Genomic DNA, 23,592 nt, shown 5'->3' with positions numbered 1-23,592 from the left:
AGGGGTGTGCGCGCATTTTTGCACTGGGGGGGTGGAATGTTTGTGGATAAGTGAGCAACAGACACTCGTGCAATCTGCAGGGGGGTGTCTTTTAATTTTCCTGATTCATGCCTTCCCACCCATTCCACCAAGAAAGCCCCCCCCCCAAATCCGTGGCTGATCCCTCCCGGCGCTCCCCTCCCGCCCGCCTGCCCAGCCCCTCCTGCCAGGAGCACCTTTCGCGGACAGGATGCGACCTGTGCGTTCCCGCAGAGCTCTTGCGTAGCTGGGATGGCGCCCGGCGGCAGGCTCCCTCGCGGGCGGTTCTGAAGCAGGCAGGTGGCTCGTGTGCCTGGGGAGCGATTGCGTGGCGAGGGGGGCGCCAGGGGGTTTCCCCTGGGGAGGCAGCCGGCAGCGACTGAGCCGTTGACCCGCTTGGACGGGCTGGCGGGTGGGGCGCGTGGATGGAGGCTCCTGGGATGCCAAGTCATGCAACTGCGAAAAACTCCATACTGGAGCCAGAGCTGTTTTTCTATCCTCGCCATGTTTCTAGTCCTTATGAACTGAGCTTGTAGACTGTGTGGGCACCGTCCAGTGCATGGCCGGTGGGGAAGGATGCCGTCGCCAGGGCCTCTGGAGGGCCACAGCTGGCCTGCAGCTGATCCGCGGGGGCCGTGGCAGCGCTGAGGCCTCCTTTCCGCTCCTCCGCCTGCCCCGTTCAGCCCCCTCCGTCTGGTTGCCTGCCGCAAACTCCTCAGGCACGGTGGGCCGGGCAGCATGGGGGACTCCATGGGGCCGGTTTGCCCTCACGTGCAGGGTGCTGCACAGGATGGGCCTCCCCGCAGGGCACTTGCTGTGCTCGGATGTGCTGGGGGCTGCCTTGGGCGGCTGGGACTGGGCCAGGCCTGAGCCTCGCTCCCTCCTCGGTGGCCTTTTGGGCCCAGGGATGGCTCTGGGCCGAACGACTCGGGGACACGCCGTGGCCGGCTGCTTCGCTGCGGCCCCCGCCCTTCGCCCTTGGGACTGGGCTGGCTCGCCGTGCAAGCAGGGCGCTGCCGTGGCCTGGCCAGAGCGGCAGGGGGCTGCACTGGGGAGGCCACTGCGTGCCAGTAGCCCAGGAGGCGCAAGGGAAGGGGCTTCGCGGGACTGGGGGCTTTCTCAGTGCAGCGGAGCCCGGCCGGGCTAGCTGGCTCTCAGCATGCGTCTCAGGTACCTGGCAGATCTGCTTTCGGAGACTCGGGACCCTGGAGTAGGGGGGCTGGGCACAGCGAGGGGGAAGCGGCTCCCCCGGCTCGGCTTCCTGCCTCATTCCCCTGGTCAGCCTCAAGGGGGGAGAGATAAGAAAGGAGACAGAGAGAGAGAGAGAGAGTGTGAATAGCACCCGTGGCCCTGCTGGATGCTAGACGGGTCAGAGCCGGCATCCGAGGACGCCGAGTGCCCACGCAGCGCTCTTCTCTTAAAAAGCAGGGCGGCTCTCCATCGAGGCATCCCACAGTGCCCCGCGGCGTGCGAGCGGGCGGCACGGGGGACCCGCAGACTGGAAGCAGCCCGCGGGTCTCCCAAGGCGCCCACGCTTTCTCCCGCGGGGGCAGAGGCAGAGGCGGTGGGCACTGGCAGGAGCGCCCGCCTGGGAGGGAGGCAGCTCCGCGGGCCCTGCAGCTCCCCAGCCCCTCGCGGGGCCTTCCCCCACCCAGCGCTCCGGGGGGGGGTGTCGGCCCCCGGCCCCCTGGGAGCCGCCCCCCCAGCCGCAGCCTGACCCCGCCTCTCTCCTGTGCCTTTCGACTAGTACTCCACGGAACTGAAGAAGCTGTACTGCCAGATCGCCAAGACGTGCCCCATCCAGATCAAGGTGATGACCCCCCCGCCCCAGGGCGCCGTCATCCGCGCGATGCCCGTGTACAAGAAGGCCGAGCACGTCACAGAGGTGGTGAAGCGCTGCCCCAACCACGAGCTCAGCCGGGAGTTCAACGAAGGTGAGTGGGTCGGCGCCTGCGAAGGGCGCTGGGAAGCCAGGGAGGCTGGACCGGACCTTCCTCGCCCTCCGCCGGCTGCCTCCTGCCGTGCTCCAGCCAGGGCTGGCCGCAGGGCGGACTCGGTCTCGTCGCTGGTCAGCAAGGCCAGGTGTCAGTCATGGTTGTCTGCATAATTCGCACGTCCGCCGTATCCGAGGGCGGAGGAGCATCCTTCAGACATTCCCATATTTCCTCCGGGGAAAGCATAATAGGAGGGACCTCAGGCTGGACACAGCAGACCCAACGACATGTGGGGTGTTCCGCTCGGAGGGGTCACTTTCAGTTTTGCCGCTTGCCCCTCCCGCTCTTGCGCAGATCTGTTCCACTCCCAGCAACCTTCTTCTATTCACTGCATCTTTTGAAACTTGGCACTTACGAGGTAGGGTTGATTCTGTGTACATAGACTTGCAAAGGAACCGTAGGGCTGAGGTCTTTTTCTCGACGCTGTATGTTTACTTAATAACATTTTGGCTGAGAGGAAGAGTCACGTGATCCCTGCAGACCCAAATCCACAGTTTTGAGCACTGCAAAACAAGCATCTGTGCTGATAGACATAGATTTTGTCTAGATAGAAAAATTGCCCAAGAATAGAAACCTAGAAACAGAGCGAATCCGAAAGGGGCTCTTGGGCCATCTAGTCTTACCCCTGGCTCCAGCTGGCTCTGCTTGTGACACGCCTACCATGCGCACATCCATTCTTATGGAAGCCTCTGGAAGAGCAGGGCATTGTGAATGGATTAATGGAATTTATTTACCAAAACGTTAGCCATTGCATGAATATACAGCCTCATGCCACATCATCAAAGACTAATCCTTATTTCATGATGATTAACCTTTGGGCCTAATGTATTTTAAAGAGAAAATTATTGTTAGATAGATTTTTTTTTCAGAGAGCATTTTATTTTTAAAAACCCAATTCAAATCAGAAATCCAGTTTACATTTTTAAAATCTGATCTTGTAATTATTTTTTTTAAATCACTGATTTGCATCCACCCTGTTTTAATGAGATTCCAGGATGGTGCGCTGTTTGATAATGTGGCCAACTAAGCTGGGAGCTTGGGGCAAAGTCACCATTTCCGCTGGAGCTCAGCTCGATGTTCAGTGGTTGCAGCCACGCCAGGAAGGGAAAGAGGCGGCGGCCGTAGCCAGGCGTGACCTAGCACCAGTGCGTGGGTTCTTGTGTTTTCACACGCACAGCAGCCACAAGGTCACTCTTAGAGCTGTTGTGAGCATTTGCAATGCAGGGGTCCGGGCAGTCAGTTCTCCTGCAGGATCTGCCTTCAAGGAGAGGCTTTTAAGTCCACGGCGGAGGCAAACCCTGGATGCAGCGGGGAGGACAAGTCCCCCCCCCCGCCAGATGTTTGCAGATTGTTGTGTGCATTTGCACTCAAACTGGAGCCTGACTTTTCAGTGTTCCTGCTTTGCTCAGTGGGGGGGGGGGCTGCGTGTGTTTACCATTTGCTCTTTCAAAATGGGGCTTTTTCGGTTTGAAATGCGCTCTCTTCCCGTGTGAACAAAACGCAGGAGCGCATCAAGTCCCACGCGGGGCAGGCGGAGGGGCGCTCGTCCCCTCCGCCCCTCATTTCGCAAATGCGACGTGACTCTGTAGCCCCCTCGCGCGCTGCCTGGCGCCGATTCGCAGCCCTGTCTCCCCGTCCTTTGAGCCTGGCGAAGGCGCTGCCTTGCCTTTGTACGCGTGGTGCAGTCACGCACTTTTTTCCCGTCCTGTGGCCGCGGCGAGGACAGAGTTACGCTCACGACACAGTCGGCGCTGCCCGTTCAGGTTCGGGCTGGGGGAAATGCTCAGCACTCCTCTTAATGCCTGGGGCCGCAAGAAGCACTCGGGCATCACGTGCTGCCGCAGGGAGGCCTCAGCACCCCGGGAAGGGGCGTGGGCGAAGGCTTGGAGGGAAGCCAGTGTATTCTCTGGGGTGCCGGTGGCAGTCTGCCGAGCCGCACCGCCTGCTGGGGAACATGGGTGGCAGGGAGCCCTTGCTCCCGCAGCTGCCCCAGGCACGGGGTTGCTCCCCTTGGCGGGTGGACAGGCCTCTGGGCGGCTCCGCTCGGGCTCTTCTTGGGCGGCTGCATTACGAATGGATGTGCGTCTGTTGCAGGGTGGGGGGACGGGTCTGATGTGGCTGCATCTTCACGTTTTGTCTGCAGCCATATCAGAGCGCGCTGGCATGTCAGGATGCCTTCAGAGGGGAGGATCGTCTTGCTTGCAAGTGCTCAGGTTGGAAAGGGCTGCGTTGGGGTGCAGAATCTGACACGAGGCCCGCTCTGGTCCAGCTGAGAATCTGGCACTTCATGCGGTTCTCCTGTTGCCTGTGCAGATTAAGATGGCTTCCCACCTCCTGCTGTTCCCCGACTTTCCTTTCCAGCGGGAAATGACAGCGCATTTAGAAGCCACTTGAGAACGTGGTGCCTTTAGGGCCTGAGAGTTTGCTGGCATTGTTTGCGTCATCGGGTGAAGGAGTCCGAGGAGCCCCCGGGTGTCCGGGGGACCTGCCAGGAGCAGGCCGGCCGGCTGGCCGGCCGGCCGGCCTGCCTGCTTGCTTGCTTGCTTGCTTGCTTGCTTGCTTGCTTGCTTGAGAGCGGTGCCCTCCCCGTCGCACGAAGGACACCAGGTGCTGGCGAGCGGAGAGCAGTGGGCACGACCGCCGTGCGGGTTCTTCTGAAGCGCCTCCCTCAGAATTGGGGAGCCGTTAGGAAACCAAAGAAGCCTGGAGACAAAGCGGCTTCGAGGGAGGAGCTGCTGTGAGCGCCCCTGTTCCGGGCCGTGCAGCCGGCTTGCCCCCTGAAGTCGGCCGGGCTGCCTTGCACGCTGACCCCGCTGTCTCCCTCCTACCTTTGCAGGCCAGATGGCTCCTCCCAGCCACCTGATCAGGGTGGAAGGAAACAGCCATGCCCAGTACGTGGAGGACCCCATCACCGGGAGGCAGAGCGTCCTCGTGCCGTACGAGCCGCCCCAGGTGAGCTGCGCCAGGAGGGCCCTGGGACTCCCCCGGAGCCACGTGACGCTTGGGGAAGGAGATGGGCTGCTCCGGAGTGAAGGGGCCGCTGCCCTTTCAAGGGGGGCAGAGCGGGGTCCCAGTGGCCCCTGCAGTGGTGAGCTGCTGTGGCGGGACGTCGGCATGCTCTGCTCCCACGTGCCCGGAGCTTGCCCAGCTTTGAGTCCCAAGAAGCGGGGGCCGATCGCACAGGGCAGCGAGATGCGGGCAGCTGCTTAAACAGGCCCAGCTGGATGAGCCTCTCCCAGGTGTTCACATTGTTAAAATTCAGTTTTAAATTTCTACTGACACGTTAAAGACTTTTTACTGGTATGCCGGTTTTACACTGGCGTGTTATCAATTGCGCTGCTGCCCGGAACGCATCAGCTCTTGGGCAGCATAGAAGTGCAATTAATAATAATATCCTGCAATAGGCACTCGATTTCTTAAAAGCCTTGATTCACTGCATGAGTTCCAATCCGTCGATCAAGTGAAGGCTGGCACGAGAACAGGGCCCGGTGCTTTGTGGGGCGTGAGGCGCATGTCCCGGTTTTGGCGGTTGTGCACGTGCCCGCTTTCCCTGCCCGCTGTGGCAGCCCAGTCTGAGCTCAGGCAGTCGGGCTGCTCATGGGTCACGGGCATCAAAGGGGCCCCTCTCTTTCCCTCGCCAGCGTGTTTTTGCATTGCTTTCGGGTTTTCCTCCCTTTCTTGAAAGGAGCAGTTTATCTTAACAGCACTTCAGCTCCTGAAGCATATTAATTGATCCTGAAGCATCGGAGGAACTGGAAGGCAGGCCGGGAGACCTCCTGCGGTCAAGGCTGGCTGTGCCAGGCCGAGCGGGGTGCCAGCGCTCGTTCGGACTTGGAGACGCTCCCGGGGCACCTCTGGCCCGGCGTGTGGCCCAAGGCAGAAGGGCCGGGCCACCACAGCAGCATAGTTTAGTTTGAAGCTGCAGGAGAGGCGTTCCTCTCTCTCGCTACCTTTGACATGCAAAGGCTGGAAAGCCACCAAATGGCCAGGAGAAAGAGGGCCACCCCCCTGGAAAACTCCGGAAGTCCAGATTGGGATCCCAAGAAGGCCTCGCTTGAGCCATGGGCCTGGGGTTGCCCCCCGCCCCCCCCCGGGCCAGTAGCCCAGATAGACCAGCAGCCTAGACCAGATGGCCTTGGAAAGGGGCGGGGGGAGGGAGGAGAGGCGAGACGCCTCCGGCCTTGTGTGGGCATCAGGCGCGTTCCCCGGTCGCAGGGCTGCCCTCCGTTCAGCCGGACCCACTGCCCGTTCTCTCCCCCAGGTTGGCACGGAGTTCACCACCGTTCTGTACAACTTCATGTGCAACAGCAGCTGCGTGGGCGGCATGAACCGGCGCCCGATCCTCATCATTGTGACCCTCGAGACGCGAGAGTGAGTGTCGGGCGCTGTGGCGAGCGGCAGCCGCCTCCGCCGCGCTGGGCAGGGAGGGCGCTGGGAAACCGAGCCTGTACTTCTCCACCGGGTGCCACCACCTGGGGAAGGCAGGGCGGTCGGCCTCGGGGGCGGGAGGTCCCGGGGGCTCCAACCAGCCGTGCCCCTGCCAAGGGTGGCCTGCACGGGCAGCGGCTGGCAGCGTTAAGCCCTCTGTTAGGCACAGCTCGGAACGGCCAGCCCTCGGTGTGCGGGGTTCGCGTGGGCCGGGCAGAGTGTGGCTTCCAGTCCGAGTTCCAGGGAAGGGGAGCTGGACCTGCCAGAGATCCTGTTTCGCTTAGGCTTAGGCTTAGACTTAGGGTGGTTCCCAGGCATCCTGCGAAACGGCTGTGCCCCCCGAGGGCCAGAGCCTCCCCCGGTTGTGAGCTCACGGATGTCCCTCTCCTGCGTCCTCAGTGGGCAGGTGCTGGGCCGCCGGTGCTTCGAGGCTCGGATCTGCGCGTGCCCCGGCCGGGACCGCAAGGCGGACGAGGACAGCATCCGGAAGCAGCAGGTCTCCGACAGCACAAAGAACGGTGATGGTACGAAGCGCCGTAAGTAGCCAGGCGCGGGAGCCGCTCCAGGCTCCGGCTGGGTGATGGGCGCGCAGGTGCTCGGCTCGCCCAGCCCCCTGCAGCAGGGGGAGGGAGGGCAGCCTCCGGGGCGCCTGTGGAGTGCGCATGCTCCAGGATTGCCAGAACCCCGGAGGGCAGGGCGGGCTGCCCTGGGTGACCGAGGGGCTTGCAGAATTGGGCGGCCCAGGAAGCAGCTGCTGGGCATTAGCACCCGGGGGGCAGACTCAGTCGGGCCCCTCGGAGGAACCGGTGGTGCCGTCCTCGGCGAGCCACCGGGCCGGCCTCGGTGCCGAGCAGCGCCTTCCCCCCTCCACAGAAATGGGAGGGTCTCCGTGAAGCCGTTATTTAGGTCCCGATAAATGCACAGAGCTGGGAAGGTTGACACCTGCCTAGTTCGGGAGGTGACGGGATGTCGGATGACTCGGCCGAACTGCCATGTTCAGGGGGTGCTGCGGGGGGCAGCAAGGTTGAGGGACTTTCTCGGGGCTCCTGGCTGGGCCACTGCTGGAAACGGGACGACGAAGGACCCGCTTCCATCCAGTGCCGCAAGGCTGCTGTTCGTTAGCGCCGCGCGTGTCCCGTCACTTGCCTTCGGCTCGGGTGGGAGAAGCACCGAATGCAACGTGCTCGGATTGGGAACTGGACGCGGCCCGTGGCTCTGCCCCCCACCCCGATTTAATTTTGGGGTTCGCGCGTCGCTCAGCCGCCGCGCTCGCGGTGTGCGTGCCGGGGGTGCCCTGCTCCATCTCCTGGCTGCCTCGGAGGAAGGCCGACCCTCCGAGCTGTGGGCCGAGGCAGGCGGAGGTTCCCTCTTGACGGAAGCCCCGGCGCGGCCCCACGGACGGGCAGCGGAGCCCTCGCTCCGGCCCAAGCCCCCTCTTGGCGAACGGCCTGTCCAATCGCGTGGCACGCAGGGTGGCGCCCTCGGCCCGGCTCTCTCGGTGGGGAGCTTTTCGGGCCTCGTGCCCATCCTGGGTTGAGGTTCCTCCGGAAGGACATCTCTGGGGGCATATGGCCCTTTGTGGGGTTAGTGGTTCGCATGCATTTAAGAAGCACACGTTGCGCATCGCACTCGGACACCCCACCAGATGCGCCCCCGACCCGTGAAGGGAGCAGCCCTTCTCGCCGGGGGGTTGCCAGGGCCGTTTGCCGGGCTGAACGTGGCCGTTGCCCCTTTTCTCGACAGCTTTCCGGCAAAGCACACACGGCATCCAGATGACCTCCGTCAAGAAACGGCGCACCCCGGACGATGAGCTGTTGTACTTGCCCGTAAGTGCCGCGCCACGTGGCTCTGGGGCATGTGCAGAGTGACTTGGGCCGACTTGGCATCAACAGGCCGCTCGTGCCTGCTCAGAAGCACTGAGAGCCTCTCCCACTGACTCGCCGTCGGTCAGGGCCGGCCAGCAGGGAGGGCGCATGAGTCCAGCATAGCGCTGGGGGGGACCGGATGCGCGGAGCACCTCCAGAATCTGGCGCAGTGGGGCAGGTCCGCCCCTGCTCCCAGACGCTGCCCGCATGCTGGTGCGCAAGGGGGGGGGGGGGCTGGCGGCAGCCCCCACAGTGTCCAGCTACCGAGGCTGCTCGGACCCTTCTCCCGCGCTCTTGTGTTCAAACCTCTGGTTTCCGCTGGTTCGGAACAGAAGAATGAAGGACCTGGAAGAGCCATGCAGAATCAGACCCATCCTGTCCTCCCAGTGGCCCCCCAGGTTCCCACAGGAGCCCCCAGGCAGGATGTGGGAGCCCCAGCGGCTCTGCTCCCCAGACCCTGGTGCCTAGCAGGCCTCCCCACATCCAGAGGGGAATGTTTATTCCCGATCCCTCCCCTGTCCCACCTGCTTCCCTAGACCAGAGCCCAGGAGGGTTTACCTGGTCCTCTTCCTCTCCTTGCTCAGGACAGCAGCCCTGTGAGGTAGGCAGGCCGGGGTTGGCAGCTGGCCCCAGGGGAGCTCGGGGCCCCGTGTCCCAGGCCGTGCCCTTAGCCACTGCTCTGGGGGAATTCACTGCCAGGCGCTTCCGAGAGCCTCGTGCTCCATGGGCCCCCCACTCGGCCTCCATAGCCGATCGAGGGGGGCGCCGGGCAGCCTGAATTCCTGGGCAGGCTGCCCCCTGGATCCGCCCGCATGCCCCAGCGCCTCTTGACGGCCCGTGATGCTCTCCCCGCTGCGCAGGTGCGAGGCCGGGAGACCTACGAGATGCTGCTGAAGATCAAGGAGTCCCTGGAGCTCATGCAGTACCTTCCGCAGCACACGATCGAGACCTACCGGCAGCAGCAGCACCAGCAGCACCAGCACCTGCTGCAGAAGCAGTGAGTCCGCGGGCGGGCCGGGAGGGGCTGGGGGGCGGGCGGGGGGTCTCTGGGAGCCGCAGGGGCCCCGCCCCGGGGCAGCATGTCGGGCGCACCCTCTGCACCTTGGCTGCGCCTGACAGAGCATGGCTGTCCGGGATTGCTTGTGTCTTGAGGACTAGCCTCTTGTGGAGTGAAGCTTGAGAATTCCCTGCTGAACCTCGGCAGTTGCCTTCCAACCGGGCGGCCTCTTCGGCACCCGGTGGGCTGTGTTTGGCTTGATTTTGTTCTTGGCATGCATGCATGCGGCTTTTCCAGTAGTTGGAAATGGCAAACCAGAGAAGAACACCCCATAACGCCCACGCCGAAATAAAATCAAGCATGGCACCGGCAGCAGCACATGGAAAAGCTGCCAAGACAGACCCAGAATCCCGATCTCGAGCCATCGCTCGGGTGGGAGCGGTGCAGAATTGCTGCCGAATTCCCCAGAGGAGCGGCGGCTTGTCCCTCTCGGAGGAGGGGAAGCCGCCGTGGCCCAGCCAGGCCGTCAGTCTGCTTCGCCCGCCTTCACCAACTGGTGGAGACCCTCCGGGGTGCACCCCCCGCCCCGGTCCGGAGATGCCGCGGGCTGGATCCGGGCTTTTGCGTGTGGCGAGTCTCCTCTTCCGCCGAGCTGCAGGCCGAAGCGGCGGCAAGGTTTTCCGGGGCAGGTAGAGGTGTCTGGGCCCTGCCCGTGCGCCCTGGGGCGCCTTTTTGTCTGCGCGGGAGCCCCCGATTCTCCCAGCTCAGCCCACAAGCCACGGATTCTGCAGCCGCTTCCCCAGATTGGAGAGGCAGGCCACTCCCACGGCCCTTGCCAGGTTCCCCAGGAGAGGCTCCATCTGCATTTTGTGGGGGGCTTTCGAGCCCACTCCAGGCCTGGAAGACCCCCCAAAGCAGGGGGGTCAGTAAAAAGGGGGGTCTCATGAGCAGAGTTACATGGAAGTAAATGAAGGTCCGGTGCTGCTGGCAGAATCGCTTTGGCGTAATGGCTGTGTTTGGCTCTCCGGGCCGGCAAACCCGTGTTTCGTTTGTTCCAAGTGGAAGCCGGCCCCGGCCGCCGGTGCCCGCGCCGCAGATCGGTCCAGCTGCTTAGTCGGGGGCGCTTCCTTCGGCAGCCCTCCTTCCAGGCCCTCTGCTCGAGCGGGCCTGTGGCTGAGCTTCGCCCGCGGCTCATGTGCGTGGGCGCTGTCAGGACGCTAAGGTCTGCCGCGCTGGAGGAACCCCGGCCCCCGTGCTGGGCAGTCGTCCTCCAGGGCCCCTTTGTCCTCCGACAGTTTTTACCCGGTCCTCCGAGCGATTGCCATGTGTTTCCATGTGCTAGAAGGACACGTGTGTCCCAGGCTAGAGATGGAGCAGCTTTTGCTGGTAGGAGGGGCCTTCAAACGGCCAAACCTGTTGAGTTGCATTTCTCCCTCCCATAGTCTCCCCTCCCCTCCCCTCCCCTCGCCTTCCTCCTCCTCCTTTTGTTCTCTGCTTTCTTGACGCTGATTTTTACGGGGTTTGCGGGGAGGATGAAAGCAAACACCCAACAAAAATGGCACCACGACCTCCACCGCACTCCCTTCTCTGTCTCCTCCCTGAAGTTGTGTGCGTGTGGCTATTTCTCGATAAGAGACGTACGGCTGCGCAAGACTGTGCAATTAATTGTCAGCCTGCGTTGCACACACCGTCAGCAACGCGAACGCAGCCGGGTGGGTCAAGGGAGAGAGAGGAAGCCGGGATGGCTCCGCGCCCTCGCTGTTCCCGAGCTTTAGCCCAGATCAGAGGCTTGCGTCAGGCGCTTGAGCCGCAGGCCACGAAGGGTGGCGTTCGGATGCCCTGGCAGCTCAGGCCGTGGGGGGGGGGTGGCACTCGACCACTCCTCGGCGTTGGCAGCGTCCTGGCCCGGCGGGGCCTCGCACAGGAAAGGGTCCCTGCTCTGTCCAGTTTTGGGGGACAGGGTCATCTAAGTCAGTAACTTTCCCTGCCGCCTGGAATTGTGTGTCGGAGCGCTTATCGTTGTGTGCACTTTGGGGCTAGAAGAGGAATTGGAGAAATGCTTTGGAAAATGACCTTTCGCAGCTAGGAATTAAAGAAAAGCCTTTAACTAAAGAACTGCATCCGGGGGGGTGGGGGGGCGGCGTAATGTTGGGGGCGGCTGTGCCAGAGCTGGGCTCAGCATCTCCCTTTTTGGCCTTTGCTCTATTCGCCTTGTTCTTCTTCTTCTTGCCCTCGACTTTTTCCATCTTGACAACTTTCATGATCACATTGAGATCTGAAACTAGATTTCTGTCCTCCTCTGCAGGCAAGAGGAATTGGTTCCTATAAAATGAGGTTTCTGTAAAAACTTTTCTGAGTGCAAGAAATTTGAATTTGCGAGGAAATTTGGCCTAGTTACTTTATTTATTTTACTCAAAAATACTTTGGGTTGCTTTTCAGCCCACCGGGATCCTCAAAGTAGATCCAGTACATCATAAAAACAAGACAGACCAAAACCAGAATTTTGGAAGCTCAATGATACCATTTTTATGCCCCTCTAGAACTTGGGTAGAATCTAGAACTGCCCTAACCCAGAGTCCCAAGGTGAAGCGCCGCTGCCAAAATCCCTTCTCACACCCACTAAGCAAACCAATCCTGGTCGTAAATCCAACAGTTCTCTAACGACAAACCTCAAATCACGCTCGGTTGCTTTGGAGTATTCTCTGATTTCGGTTTTCCGGGCCAAAACGCCGAGCAGCTGCGCCTGTAGACACCACTGCCGTTCTGCTGTGCTCTTGGCGGCAGCTGCTTTCGTTCCAGCTCCCGCCTCCACGCCGAATCCCACCGTCGCCGCTCCTGCCGTCCCTTCCCTGGACCAGCCACGGACCCCCCCGAACTAAACGCTCGGCAGTGCCGTGAATTGAGTTCCGTGTGCCGCCTCTGCTCCATAAACGGGTAGATGGCCATCCGTGGAACATTGTCCAAAAGGACGGGCCCTCGCCTTTGGCCACTCCGCGGACTCCTCTAGGCAGGGATTGGTGTGGAAGTAGCTGCACTTCCTCCCTGACGATTACTAAGCAGGATTATAAGAGGGTTTTTAAAAGCGTGCTTGCACCCTGCAATCGACCGGTAAGGCATGTTAAGAACTAACCGATCTGATGGGTGGTTTTCGGAAAATCCTGTCGCCAGCAGAGTGACCGATCCGTGTATGGCAACAGGACGGGATGCCCAGCCCACCCAGGTCGGGGTCTCCTCTGGAAGGTCGAGGCTGCAGCCTGTGCCCACTCGCCTGGGATTCGGCCCCACTGGACGTGGTGGCGTTTGCCGCGTCTCCACGCAGTCGTGCTCTCGGAATGCCGGATCTTGCGTGCGACCTCGGCAGGTGGCGCGGCCTGGCGGCACGTGCCGGCCGGCGTGAGACGCGGGTGGTCCGGCCAGGAGCCCCCTGCATGGGGAGCACGAGGCTTCGGTGGGGCGCTCTGGCCCACAAGCTGCCCCGTTGCCTCGAATGCTGGGTCCGGGTGCCTCGTGCTGTGTTCGCTTGGGGTTCGAAGAGGGCCGAGTGAAGCCCTGGGAAACGGCCTTTCGCAGCTGGAAACTGAAGAACAGCCGGCGCCAGATGCATGTCGGACGGCAGTTCCCATGATCCCCAGCCGGCATGGCCAGTTGCAGTCCAGCCCTTGTCAGGAGAGCGTGCTGTTGCCCGCTGCTGGCGGCTCACTCGCGCCCTTTCCTCTGCCTGCCTGGCTGGCCTTCCTCGCGTGCCTGCTCGCTCCGCATGGTTTGCTCCTGCCCCCCCCCCCTCGAATGCCTCCATGATCACTGGGGAAGCTGCCCCGGGAAGGGGGCCCTTCCGGAAGGCAGCAGGGCCGGGAGCCCATAGGACGGGGGGGCGGGTTCAGAGGCTGCTTTCACCCCCCTGCCCCACGGCACCCGGTCCGTTGCGAGGGGACCGCGTCAGACGCTGTGGTTCGAAGTCGGTCGGACGCGGTGGCCGGCGTCCCTTCCCCGAACGGTCAGACCGCCTTTGCGCGGCTTCGGCCCGTCAAGGTCCGCTGGGGCCCTGCTCCTGAGTGGGCTGCTGGGATCAGAATGGCCTTGTGCTGAAACGCACAGCGGCTGCGGGAGCCCAGAACTCTCGAGGCCCGACGTGTCCGGCCGCCTCTCGGATTCGTGGTAGCGAGCAAAGCGCTGGGCAGGCCGTGGCCACTTGGCACCCACCGTGCTGGCCCCAGTAGCCTCGCAGTGCAGCCTTCTAGGGCCTGACCCCCCCCCCCCCCCCCCCCCCCCCCCCTTTTCCGGGGTCCGTTCTTTATTTACCGCACGCTTTTATCGATGGCCGCAAGAGCCGTCTGGCTCCCTGGACGGCTTGCAGCGAGCAAGAGACAGTCAAACAGAGCACAAACCCCCCAGAACGAATAAATTCCTGGATTAGGAATGCAAGAGAGGCCCTGGGCTCTATCCAGCCCAGCATTCTGCTTGCACAGGGCCCAATCCACCACCCACGGGAGATGCCCGAGTGGGGCAAGAGTGGATCGGTGGCCTCCCCCCGTGCTCTCCAGCACCGGGTGCCCCACGGCACGTGCCTCTGATCCTCAAGGCAACATCAGAGCTAGGCTGGGATGCCTCCGCGGCTGCCGCCTCCGCAGGTTGGGCCAGTCCCCCTTAAAGTCATCCGGATCAGTGGCCGGCACGCAGCCCGTGGAGGAGCGCTCTGCGGCCTTGCTCTGCGCTGCGGGGTGGCTCCCTTGCTTGACCTGCCTCGGGTCGCCAAGCAGTCAGCCCTAGAAGGAGAGAGGCCGAGGTCTCCTGGTCTGCTTTCTGCCAAGGATTGGGCCCCGCAGTCATCTTTCCAGGGAACTCCCCCCTCCAGTTACGGGCCGGAGAGACTGGAACGTGCCGCCAGCAGGACGGGGGGCCCTGCCCTCCCCGCTGCCCAGCCACAGGTCCTTCCGGGGAGTTCTCCCCTCCGTGATCATGAAGGCATTCCTCTCCGTCGCCATGCAGTCGGCCTCCGTTTTTCACTTGCTCTCCTCTCTGGTTCCTTCCGTGCAGCTTCCTCTCGGCGTGCTTCAGGAGCGAGCTCTCGGACACACGGAGGGAGCCCCCCAGAGAAACGAAGCCCTTCTCACACATTCCAGCCCCCCAGGCCCTTCCGCCTGCCCACAAGTCGCACAGGGGCACGGGGAGCTGCCCTGCTCCCTGATCGTAAGCGGGAGGGCTGTTGCCGAGCCAAACGGCCTGATCGGAACCGGGCAGGCGAGAGACTTGTGCATGGAATGGCGCTTTTGCCAGAAGAGCAGCCCCGCAGCCGTAGACTTAGCGCTTCCAGGTCTGGAACCTCCTGCCTTGTAGCAGCCCGGGCCTTCGGGCATCCCTTTGCGATATGTGCAAAAGAACCACCGAGAAAATCGAAATAATCAGAATAACTTCTCTGAGCTGGGCTCAAGTCTTCAGGCCTAACTTAAAGATGTGTGTTTATGTGTTAAAGCAGCAGTGCAGCTGATGACCGGGAGGTTATTTCCACTGTACAGCTGAAAACGCTTTTAGTGTTGGTCAGAGACTATTGATATGTATAGACGTGAAAGTCGTGTTTCTGCTGGGCAGACAGGCATTCGGAGCAGGTCAGGGGCCACGAAGCCGTTTCCCCCACCTGGTCGGCGTTGCCTTTGCACGCCGTTGCCGCCTTCTGTCGAAGGAACCCTTGGAAGCTCGTGGGGGCCACTCACTGGCCAGCCCAGGGAGCTGCCCAGGGCTCAGCCCTGAGGTTCCCCCCGTAGCAAAAGGCTGGTCGTGGCCACGCCTGCCACTCCTGGGATCCAGCCTGGTCAGCGAGGCTAGGAATGACTTGGCCCCAGCACCGGCCGAGTGCCACAGCTCAGCCCCCATCCTGCGGCCTTGATGGATTCCAGCCGGGCAGAGTCGCCTTGAACCGGCTGTTGCACCGCCAAAGGTCACAGAGGGGCTCGGTGCGCAGTCAGAGCAAGGTCCCTTTCTGTGCCGTGATTCAGTGAGGCATGCCCGGCAGAGCAGAGGTCCCTCCCGGGGCCTCGGTACCCCTCTGAAAATGGGGTCAGGCTGTTCGGCTTCCGAGGAGCCATGCGAACACGATAAGGAGCGAGGCTGGATCGTGTCAGTGCACTTCCCCTGCAGGGGCCAAGATAACAGCACGGACCTTGCGGCAGTTTCTTCCACACGGTCGCTGAGGAAAGCACGGAAAGCTTGCGCCATGTCTCTGCCCCGGATCCTGCAAAATCGGATCCTGACTCGGAGGTCTGGCCCGCTGTGACCAAAGGAGCCCCTCGGAGCCCTGCTGCCCGGACAGGGCTGCCGGATTCCGTGCGTGGAGGGCATCTTTCGGCAGCCGGGCAGATGGCTCGTTTGCGGGGAGAAGGCCACCCCTTCCCCGCGGTTGGGTCAGCCCAGTCTATAATCACTCGTCAGCCAGTTAGGGGCTCTTTGGGGAGGAAGGCCCGGCTGCAGCGGGGTGGGGAGGTCCGTGCTCCTCCAGCTCACCTCCAAGCCCCTCAGAGAGGGTGGCGACCCCGCCGACCCCTGGTGCTTGGGGTGAGTGCTCAGCCGCCCCGGCCAGCCAAGCAGCGATTCCCAGGTCAGGCACCGCAGGAGCTCTGTGCCTGGTACGTGGCACAGAGAAGCGGGACCCTGCCGTGAAAGGAGCCCGGGCGGGCAGCCCGTGATGGAGGGTGGCCGGAACGAGGCTCCGCACGGCTGTGCGTTGCACTTCCTGGCTCACGGTCCTGCCTTCCTGCTTACAGCCAGTGCACAGAACCTTCCTGGGATGCGACCCAGACAGCAGAAGCGAGCCAGTTTGCAGGAAGATTCTGGTTCTGTGTGACCTCGAGCAGCTTTCGTCTTGGGAAGTCAGTACCACGAAATAGGAGACTCGCTCTCCGTGCCCCGTGTTGTCTTGTCTTAGTAACGCAGGCATGGTGGGGTCCCACCACATCTCCTTAGAGGAGCCGCCCCAAGGAGCACGCAACTCAAAACCCCTTTCCAAATTCTGTAGCCAACGCCTCCAAGAGGCTGCCTGTATGAGTGTTTCTAGGCACCCTCATTAGACTTCAGGAACAGAAAGTGCACAAGTTTGGCCCAGGTTCAAAGGGATTCTAATTTTCCTTGGAATTCATTAGCTGTCAGTTGCTCCTCTTGCACTTTGCATTCCAAGTTGTCTCAGAAGGGCATGCTGGGAAGAGCTGGGGTGCCTTTACCTGGGAACCGAGCACATCCTCCAATTCGCCCCAGAAGGGCTCCTACTCTTCTGAGAGCGACCCTTGGATTCCTTTTCTGGTCTTCCTCTCTGACCGTGTGGTGCTGATTTCCAATAAACTTTTCCATCTTGATTTTACCCTCACCGGCTTCTGTCTTTCCTGCCTGTCCCTCCCTGGTTCGATCCTCTCCTTCCCCTCTTGCAAAAGGAACGCCCGCCCTGGCCCTGCTGCTTGCTCTTTACTCTCTACTTTCCCTCCCAGACGGGGTGGATTTAGGGAGGGCATCGGGGGTGGGAAACCCGTTCCCCGGGAAGCCACTTGGAGGCTCCGGGGCTTTTGGCGCAGGTGTTCGGTCCGGCGCGCCCCAGGTTCCCACGACGCTCCAAGGCTGACTGACGCGGGGAAGGCAGGAGGCGGCGGTGGAGGGCTCTCCCCAGGCGCTGCCGCCACGTCCTTTTGCTCGCCATAGGTGCTCGGGGAGAAGTGCCCGGCCCTGGTGGGGGGACGGGGGCTGCAGAGATCTTTTCTGCCCGGGGGAAGTCCCCCAGCCCCAGGATCCCGGGGGGCTTTTCCCCACGGAAAGGGCGCCTGTAGCATCCGTGTGCCATGGGCGGCGCTGGGAGAAAGCCGCTCCGGGAGGGCCGTGGGGGCACCCACCTGCCCCCAAGTGAGGTTGCTTTCCCAGTCGTCCTGCAGCGGCTTCCCTGGGTCAGGTTTCTGCTGGGTGGTTCGCTTCCCAGGAAAGGGCCGTGGCAACGAGTCAGCAGAGCTTTCCGGGAGAAAGGACAGCCCCCCCTACACACACACACTCACACACACACTCTTGTGGGTTCCTGAAGGGCTCATCAGGAGAGCATCCTCTTGGAATGTGCTGCTTCCGTGTGCAGCATGTGCCTGCAGAGGCCTCCGAGGGCTGGCCGGCTGGCTGTGGCGTTTGCCCTCTGCCCTCCAGCCCCCTGCCCTGGCGACCCCCTGCCGCTGCTCATCCCTTCTGCGTAGAGCACGTGTCCAGGACGGTGCGCACTGGTCCTGGGGCCCGGCCCTTCGGTTCCTGGGGGCAGGAAGCCTGCGACGCGCTCCTCCGGCGGCCCAGTGAAGGGCGCAGGGCTGCGTCCACTGAGCGCCTCTGCCGCGTGTGCAAGAAGGCCGCTTCACGGGGCTCTTCTTGCGCGGCTGGTGCGCAGGGGAAGGTGCCTGGAGAGTCTTGGCAGAGGCGGCAGCTGCCGCGTGAAACGGCGCAGGAGGGCTGTGGATCGGTCGGTCGGGGTGGCGCACCGGCACGGCACCGGCACGCGGGATGGTGCTGGCCGCCTCTGTGCGGCCCAACGGCTTTTGGCAAGTGAGAGGGACAAGGGCTGGGCCGAAGTCCAGGGGAATGGGCCATCGAGCAAGGTGGCCAAAGGGGCGGGGGCACAGGCCTGACCCCGCACCGGGCAGCTTCAGGGCTGGAACGCTGCGTCGCGCTGGCTTCTCCAGGTCTCGGGAGGCCGTGTCCTGCCGTTTGCCCGCGTGGAGGGTTGGTGCTGGGCAGTCGCTTGCAAGATGCGTTGGAGCCGCGGGGGTGTCCATGGGAAGGGGGCCTCGGGTGGCTGCCCCTCGGCAGGGCGGGCCCCTTTGCTGCTCGCCCCACTTGCCCTGGGCAGGGCGTGCCCAGGGCATGGGACTTCCCGCACCCGGGTGCCAGGCCTGGCAGGGGTTCCACAGCGCCCCCACAGCCGTGGCGCTCTTGCCGGCCCGGCTGGTGAGCAGAGGCGCCTCGCTCGTCTCTCTCGCGGCCCCAGATGTGCGCGCGGGCGGCAGGAAAGCTGCCGGACGCTCCCAGGGTAGATGCTGCCGGAACGCTTCGCCCACTGAGGAGAGCGACCCCTTCGGCTGCACGGAGCCCCCCCCCCCCCCCCCCCCCCTGGCGGGCGCCCCCTCCCAAGGGGGGGGCCCCCCCCCCCCCGTGGAAGACCAGCATGCTGAGCAGAAGGGTCCCCGTCTGGCGGTCTCCTTGGCAGGCTGCTTTTCAGTGAGCAAGGAGGGATGGATCCGCTGGGCAGGTTTGGGTTTTTTATCTCATTTTCCCAATTTCAAGTTGATCTTTGACTTTTGGGGTTTTTTAACAAGTCCATATGAAATTCTGTCTACGTTTCTCCTAATACTTGCATTTTTCCAACATGAGTTGGTGAGACATGCGCAGTCTCTGCCAGCCATTTCGCTGGAAGAAGTGCCATGTTAGGCTAATTTTCACCAAGGCGAGAGTTTCTGTCTGCGCTTTCTTCCAGGATGCAAATTTTTCTTTGCCTTTTGCTGCATTCGGAAGGAACTCATTTGCAACCTTTGGAGAGATGCAGACTGTGGGGTGGGGCATAAATGTGATACATAAATATTTTTACGCTTAAGGGGGATCCCTGACCTGATCGGGCACTTGTGTTGCGAGTCGCTCTCCCCACGTGCGCCTCGGAGGTGCTGGTGTGCCCGCCCTGAAAGGCCGGTCCTTCGGGGCACACCTTCAACATGCCGCCGTCTGCCTGCCCTGGCGGTTCTTCCCCTTCGCGCTGCATTCACCCCCTACGGTTTTATTCCGATGTGCCTCCAGAGAACTGCCTGTGGGATCCCCCACCCCTCCTCCAAACTGGGGGGGGGGGGTTGTCCACCAGACCCCATCTGGGTAGTCCTCGTCCTCCGAGTTGCCACCAGGGTGTGCGAGACGCCCGCTTCCCGCCCTGGTGCTGAGCCAGTGTGGCCGGGGACGCCCGGCCTGCCCTGGACGGGACGGGACGGGACGGGAGCCGCTGCTCCCCCCGCGTGGCCCTGACCTCCCCTCCGGTGCTCGCCGCAGGAACGCCATCCAGTCTCCGTCGTCGTACGGGTCCAGCTCTCCCCCGCTCGGCAAGATGAACAGCATGAACAAGCTGCCCTCCGTCAGCCAGCTCATCAACCCGCAGCAGCGCAACGCCCTGACGCCCACCACGATTCCCGACAGCATGGGAGCCAACAGTAAGCGGGCCCTGCCCTCTGGCCGGGGGAGGCCGTGGGGAGCGAGGGAGCCGTGGCCGGTGGCCTGGGCAGGGGCCACGGGGCCGCCGGGCAGGCCTCTCAGCCGGTCTTTGGGGAGGGCTCTTGCGCAGAGGAGGGTGGTGACGTGGCACGTCCTGGCATCCCGTGGGCCCGCACCGGAGGCCTTCGTGGAGGCTTCTGGACCCAAGGATGCCGCCGGGGGGAGGAAGGCCCAGACCGAAGCCCAGTGGGCTCGGGAGCTGCCCCGTTACTGCCGGAAGCCCTTCCCAGGGCAGCCGCCCCCTGACATTCTGCGGATGCTTTTGCCTGCGCTCCGGCAACAGTAGAGGACTGGCACAAGCACTTCGCTGAGATGTTCTAGCCACCCTGGAAGGCAGGCGGGACCCTCGGGGGGAGCAGGAGCCCCCGAAGGCCCCCTCCAAGGCCTTCGGGGACCTGTGCAAGCCCAGAGATTGACTGAAGAGTTCAGGGCTTCCCCAGCCGCAGACGTCCTCGGGAAGCGCACGGAAGTGCGGCTCCACTCCACGCAGAGTGGGCCACGCTGGCTGAGGATGATGGGTGTCGTTGGCCCCGCATGGCTGGAACTTCGGGTTAGGGAAGGCGTTTCTCTTGCCGGGGAGGGCCCCGGCACGCTAGAGGATGATGCCATGTCCCTGGAGAGAAGGGGATCTCTCTAGCATGAAGGCTGTGGAGACAGAGGGAGCACAGCAAGTTCCTAGTCCTGTGCAAGGGACCTTTGCTCCCAGATGCCAGATCTGCATCAGGTGCCTCTCATCCTGGCAAGCGGCCGACTAGCGGGGGGGGGGGCTGTGTGGGGGGTGGGGGGGGGGCTGGGCTTTCCCCCCCCCTAAGGGTTCCCCCCCCCCCACTCCCCTGCAGTTCCGATGATGGGGACCCACATGGCCATGGCGGGCGACATGAACGGGCTCAGCCCCACGCAGACGCTGCCCCCGCCCCTCTCCATGCCATCGACGTCCCACTGCACCCCGCCGCCTCCCTACCCCACCGACTGCAGCATCGTCAGGTGAGTGCCGGCGCCCCGCAGCTCGCCTGGGTGGGCCCTTCTCCACGTGGCTCGGGGCCACGCAGGACACGCCGGGCCACTGCTCGGCCCTCGCTGCATCGCTTCCTCGCCTGCTTGCGCCTTCCGGGAGAGGGATCTGGCCTGGGCCGGTTGGGGGATGCCGCCGCCCTGGGGCTGCGGAGGCGTGTGATGCAGGCGGTGGCTGTGCCCGGACGGGGCCGCGCCCTCCCTGCGCACGCTGCAGGGCGAAGCGTCTCTCATCGGCTGCTTTGGTCGCGTGCACTCCTGGCAAAGCAGCCGCCTGGAGCCAGGGTCAGACTAGATGACCTGGGAGGCCCCTTCTGACTCCCTCTGTTTCTCCGCTCTGGGCCAGCCGTGCTCCAGCCTTCTCGGCCTGGCTGCCACAACTCTCTGCGTGGGGCTGCCCTGGGAGGCAGGTCAGGAGCCGCAGGTGGCACGGAGCCCCGGGGGGCTCCCGGTCAAGACCCGGGGGGCCCTTGAAGCCCTCGCAGAGGTGCTGTGCCCGGCTCGAGCTGCCAGCAAAGGCACGAGGTCCATCCCTGCAGCACCGCCGCCTCCGCTTTGCTCTTGGCCGGGCTTCAGTGCATGCGCCGTGGCTTCGTGGAATGGGCGCCTCGGCTGCGCGTGCGGGGTAGCCTGCCGCTGGGGAAGCAGCCCCCGGGCTGGGCGGGAGCCCCGGCCCCCTCCTGCCCCCCACTTCCTCCTCTGGACCGGGCCGTCCGGATTCCCTTCTGCGCTGTCACAGCTTTTTCGGGGCTGAGCTGCCGCTGGCCCGTTCCTGGTCCGCCTTCCTGCACTTCCATTTCCTTAAGCGCAGTGTTTTTACTTTGCTTTTCCACGCATTGCTTTGCGGCTGCGGAAAGCAACACTCAAAAGACTTGAGTGAGCCACAAAAGCTCTGGGGGGGGGGGGATGCCAGGCACCCGCCAGCGAAGCCGCAGATCCAGGTGTCCCAGGGCCCCCCCCCCCCCGGCAGCCCAGCCACGAGTTCTTCGGCTTTCCTGATCGCACAGGGAAAGGGGCTGGTGTGGGGGCCCGCTGAGCAGCCGCGTCTCTGCTGCATGGTCCCCGTGGCCCCACTTCTCCTCGTGCGCGGGCCGGGCTTCGAGGGCCGCTGGCTGGGGTGGGTGGCCCCCTCCGCACCCGCCCGGGTGGCATCCCCCCCGCGACCCCCGCTTTGCTGCTGGCAGCAGATGGAATGAACGGGGGGCCGGGGTGTCGGTGTGTGTCTGTCCGTCTGTCCGTGTCAAGGCTTTCGCGCAGCGGGGGGCTGGTGCGGGTCTTGCCACGTGGGGGCTGCTGCAGTCCGGGTGACCCTTCTCATCTCCGTTTCTCCCCCCCCCCCGCCTCTCGCTGCCCCCTCCCCGTCTCCTGCAGTTTCTTGGCGAGGCTGGGCTGCTCCTCCTGCTTGGACTATTTCACGGCGCAAGGGCTGACCAGCATCTACCAGATCGAGCACTACTCCATGGATGTAAGTAGCTGCCCCCCTTCCGCCCCCGGGGCCCCTCCCACCCGCTGCGCTTGGCCGGGGCACGCCGGGGCGTCTCAGGGCCCCCTCCCACGAGGGGCAGGGGACCCTCGGACCGGGATCGCGCTGCTTACCCCACAGCTGCTTTTGGCCAGAGCGTGGCAGCGCAGGGGGCCAGAAGCGTGGGCTCGGCTGGGAAGCCGCTGCTGGGGAGGGGCAGCTTCCGGAGGGGCATTCCCGCCCCTCTCCTGGCATGAGCCCCCATTTCCGGCAGCGGCTGCGGGAGCTTTGCTGGGGCTGCCCTTCGGAGGAGAGCGAAGGCTTCTGACCCAGCCCGGCTGAGCTGCGAGGTCCGCCCGCTCCGGCCTGCGCTGTCCGCTCGGCGGCACTGGGCGGCTTGTGCAGTTTCGGAGGACGGTCCGAAGGGTCTCGCGTCTCCCCCCCCCCCCCCCCCTTTGCTGTGCGCCCTGAACCCGGAGGCTTTGCTGGGGCTTGCTGTGGCCGCTGCTGCTGCTGCGCAGGGGGGCCGCGGCTCCGTGCCCTCGGGCAGGAGAGCTCTGCGTTTCCTCCGGGACCTGGCCGGGCCCTCTTGCTCCCGAAGTGAGTGGCCGGCCGGGAAAGCCGGAGCGGTCCATCCCGGGAAGGGCAGCGGGCTGCGGGAGCGTCCCCAGACCCGGCCGGGCCGCGCGCTGCGCTGAGCCGAACCGCCTCTGATTGCAGGATCTGGTGAGCCTCAAGATCCCGGAGCAGTTCCGCCACGCCATCTGGAAGGGCCTCATGGACCACCGGCAGCTGCACGACTTCTCCTCGCCGCCCCACCTGCTGCGCACGCCCAGCGGCGCCTCCACCGTCAGCGTGGGCTCCAGCGAGGCGCGGGGGGAGCGCGTCATCGACGCCGTGCGCTTCACCCTGCGCCAGACCATCTCCTTCCCACCCCGCGACGAGTGGAACGACTTCAACTTCGACCTGGACGCCCGCCGGAACAAGCAGCAGCGCATCAAGGAGGAGGGGGAGTGAGGGCGCCCCCCCCACGGGCCGCCGCGGCCCGCTACCCTGCGAGGGCGTGTGGGGGGGTGAGGAGCGCGGGGCTCCCCGGGCTCCCCAGGGCTCGTGGCCCCACAGGCCTGGCCGGCCAGCCCACCAGGCCTGCTCCCCCCCACGGCGCCGGCTGGGCGGCCGTTCCCGCTTTCTCGTGAGCCGCGGCTTCTGTGCGGGAGGAAGGGGTGCTTCGTGGCTTTTCTTCCGTAAGGACTGCGCGTTGTGAGAAGGGCGGATGCCGGGGACCCGCGGCTTTCCCCAGCGGTGGCGCTTACCCCCTCTTCCTTCTGCTGGACCAAGCGCCCGTCGCCCACGAGTGCGGCGGGTCTGACCTGGCACAGAGCACCCGACTCCCGCAGCGCATCATCGCTGTGCCTCCCTGTGCCACGGGCCATGCGCCTCTCGCAGCCGGTGCGGAGGTCCCTCTGGGTGCCTGCCCGGAGGCGGCATGGGCCTGCTGGGGCTGGCGCTGGTCCTCTCCGTGGCCTGCCCCTCGTGGCCTTTGTGCGCTTGATTGTTAAGCCATCC

At 63.9% G+C, this 23,592-nt stretch overlaps 1 protein-coding gene across 2 annotated transcripts in view; it reads left to right on the top strand.

The window, feature by feature from the left end:
- The window catches only part of TP63 (tumor protein p63), an 88,190-nt gene extending 65,147 nt beyond the window's left edge, over nt 1-23,043 (top strand). Inside the window, exons 4-13 of one of the 2 annotated variants that reach the window (XM_044456200.1) lie at nt 1,766-1,952; nt 4,849-4,964; nt 6,274-6,383; nt 6,840-6,964; nt 8,184-8,266; nt 9,166-9,302; nt 19,335-19,492; nt 20,393-20,537; nt 21,936-22,029; nt 22,747-23,043. In XM_044456200.1, the coding sequence (XP_044312135.1) occupies nt 1,766-1,952; nt 4,849-4,964; nt 6,274-6,383; nt 6,840-6,964; nt 8,184-8,266; nt 9,166-9,302; nt 19,335-19,492; nt 20,393-20,537; nt 21,936-22,029; nt 22,747-23,043 (1,452 nt within the window). Of the gene's footprint in view, nt 1-1,765; nt 1,953-4,848; nt 4,965-6,273; nt 6,384-6,839; nt 6,977-8,183; nt 8,267-9,165; nt 9,303-19,334; nt 19,493-20,392; nt 20,538-21,935; nt 22,030-22,746 lie in introns of both variants that reach the window. The other variant, XM_044456198.1, reaches the window with a different exon arrangement.
- The last annotated feature ends 549 nt before the right edge of the window (nt 23,044-23,592 follow it).

This window comes from Varanus komodoensis, unplaced genomic scaffold, assembly GCF_004798865.1.
Source record: "Varanus komodoensis strain SLA01 unplaced genomic scaffold, ASM479886v1 scaffold82, whole genome shotgun sequence".
Lineage (NCBI taxonomy): Eukaryota > Metazoa > Chordata > Lepidosauria > Squamata > Varanidae > Varanus > Varanus komodoensis.
The sequence above is the reverse complement of the archived record's forward strand: the minus strand, read 5'-3'. Positions and strand labels throughout refer to the sequence as shown.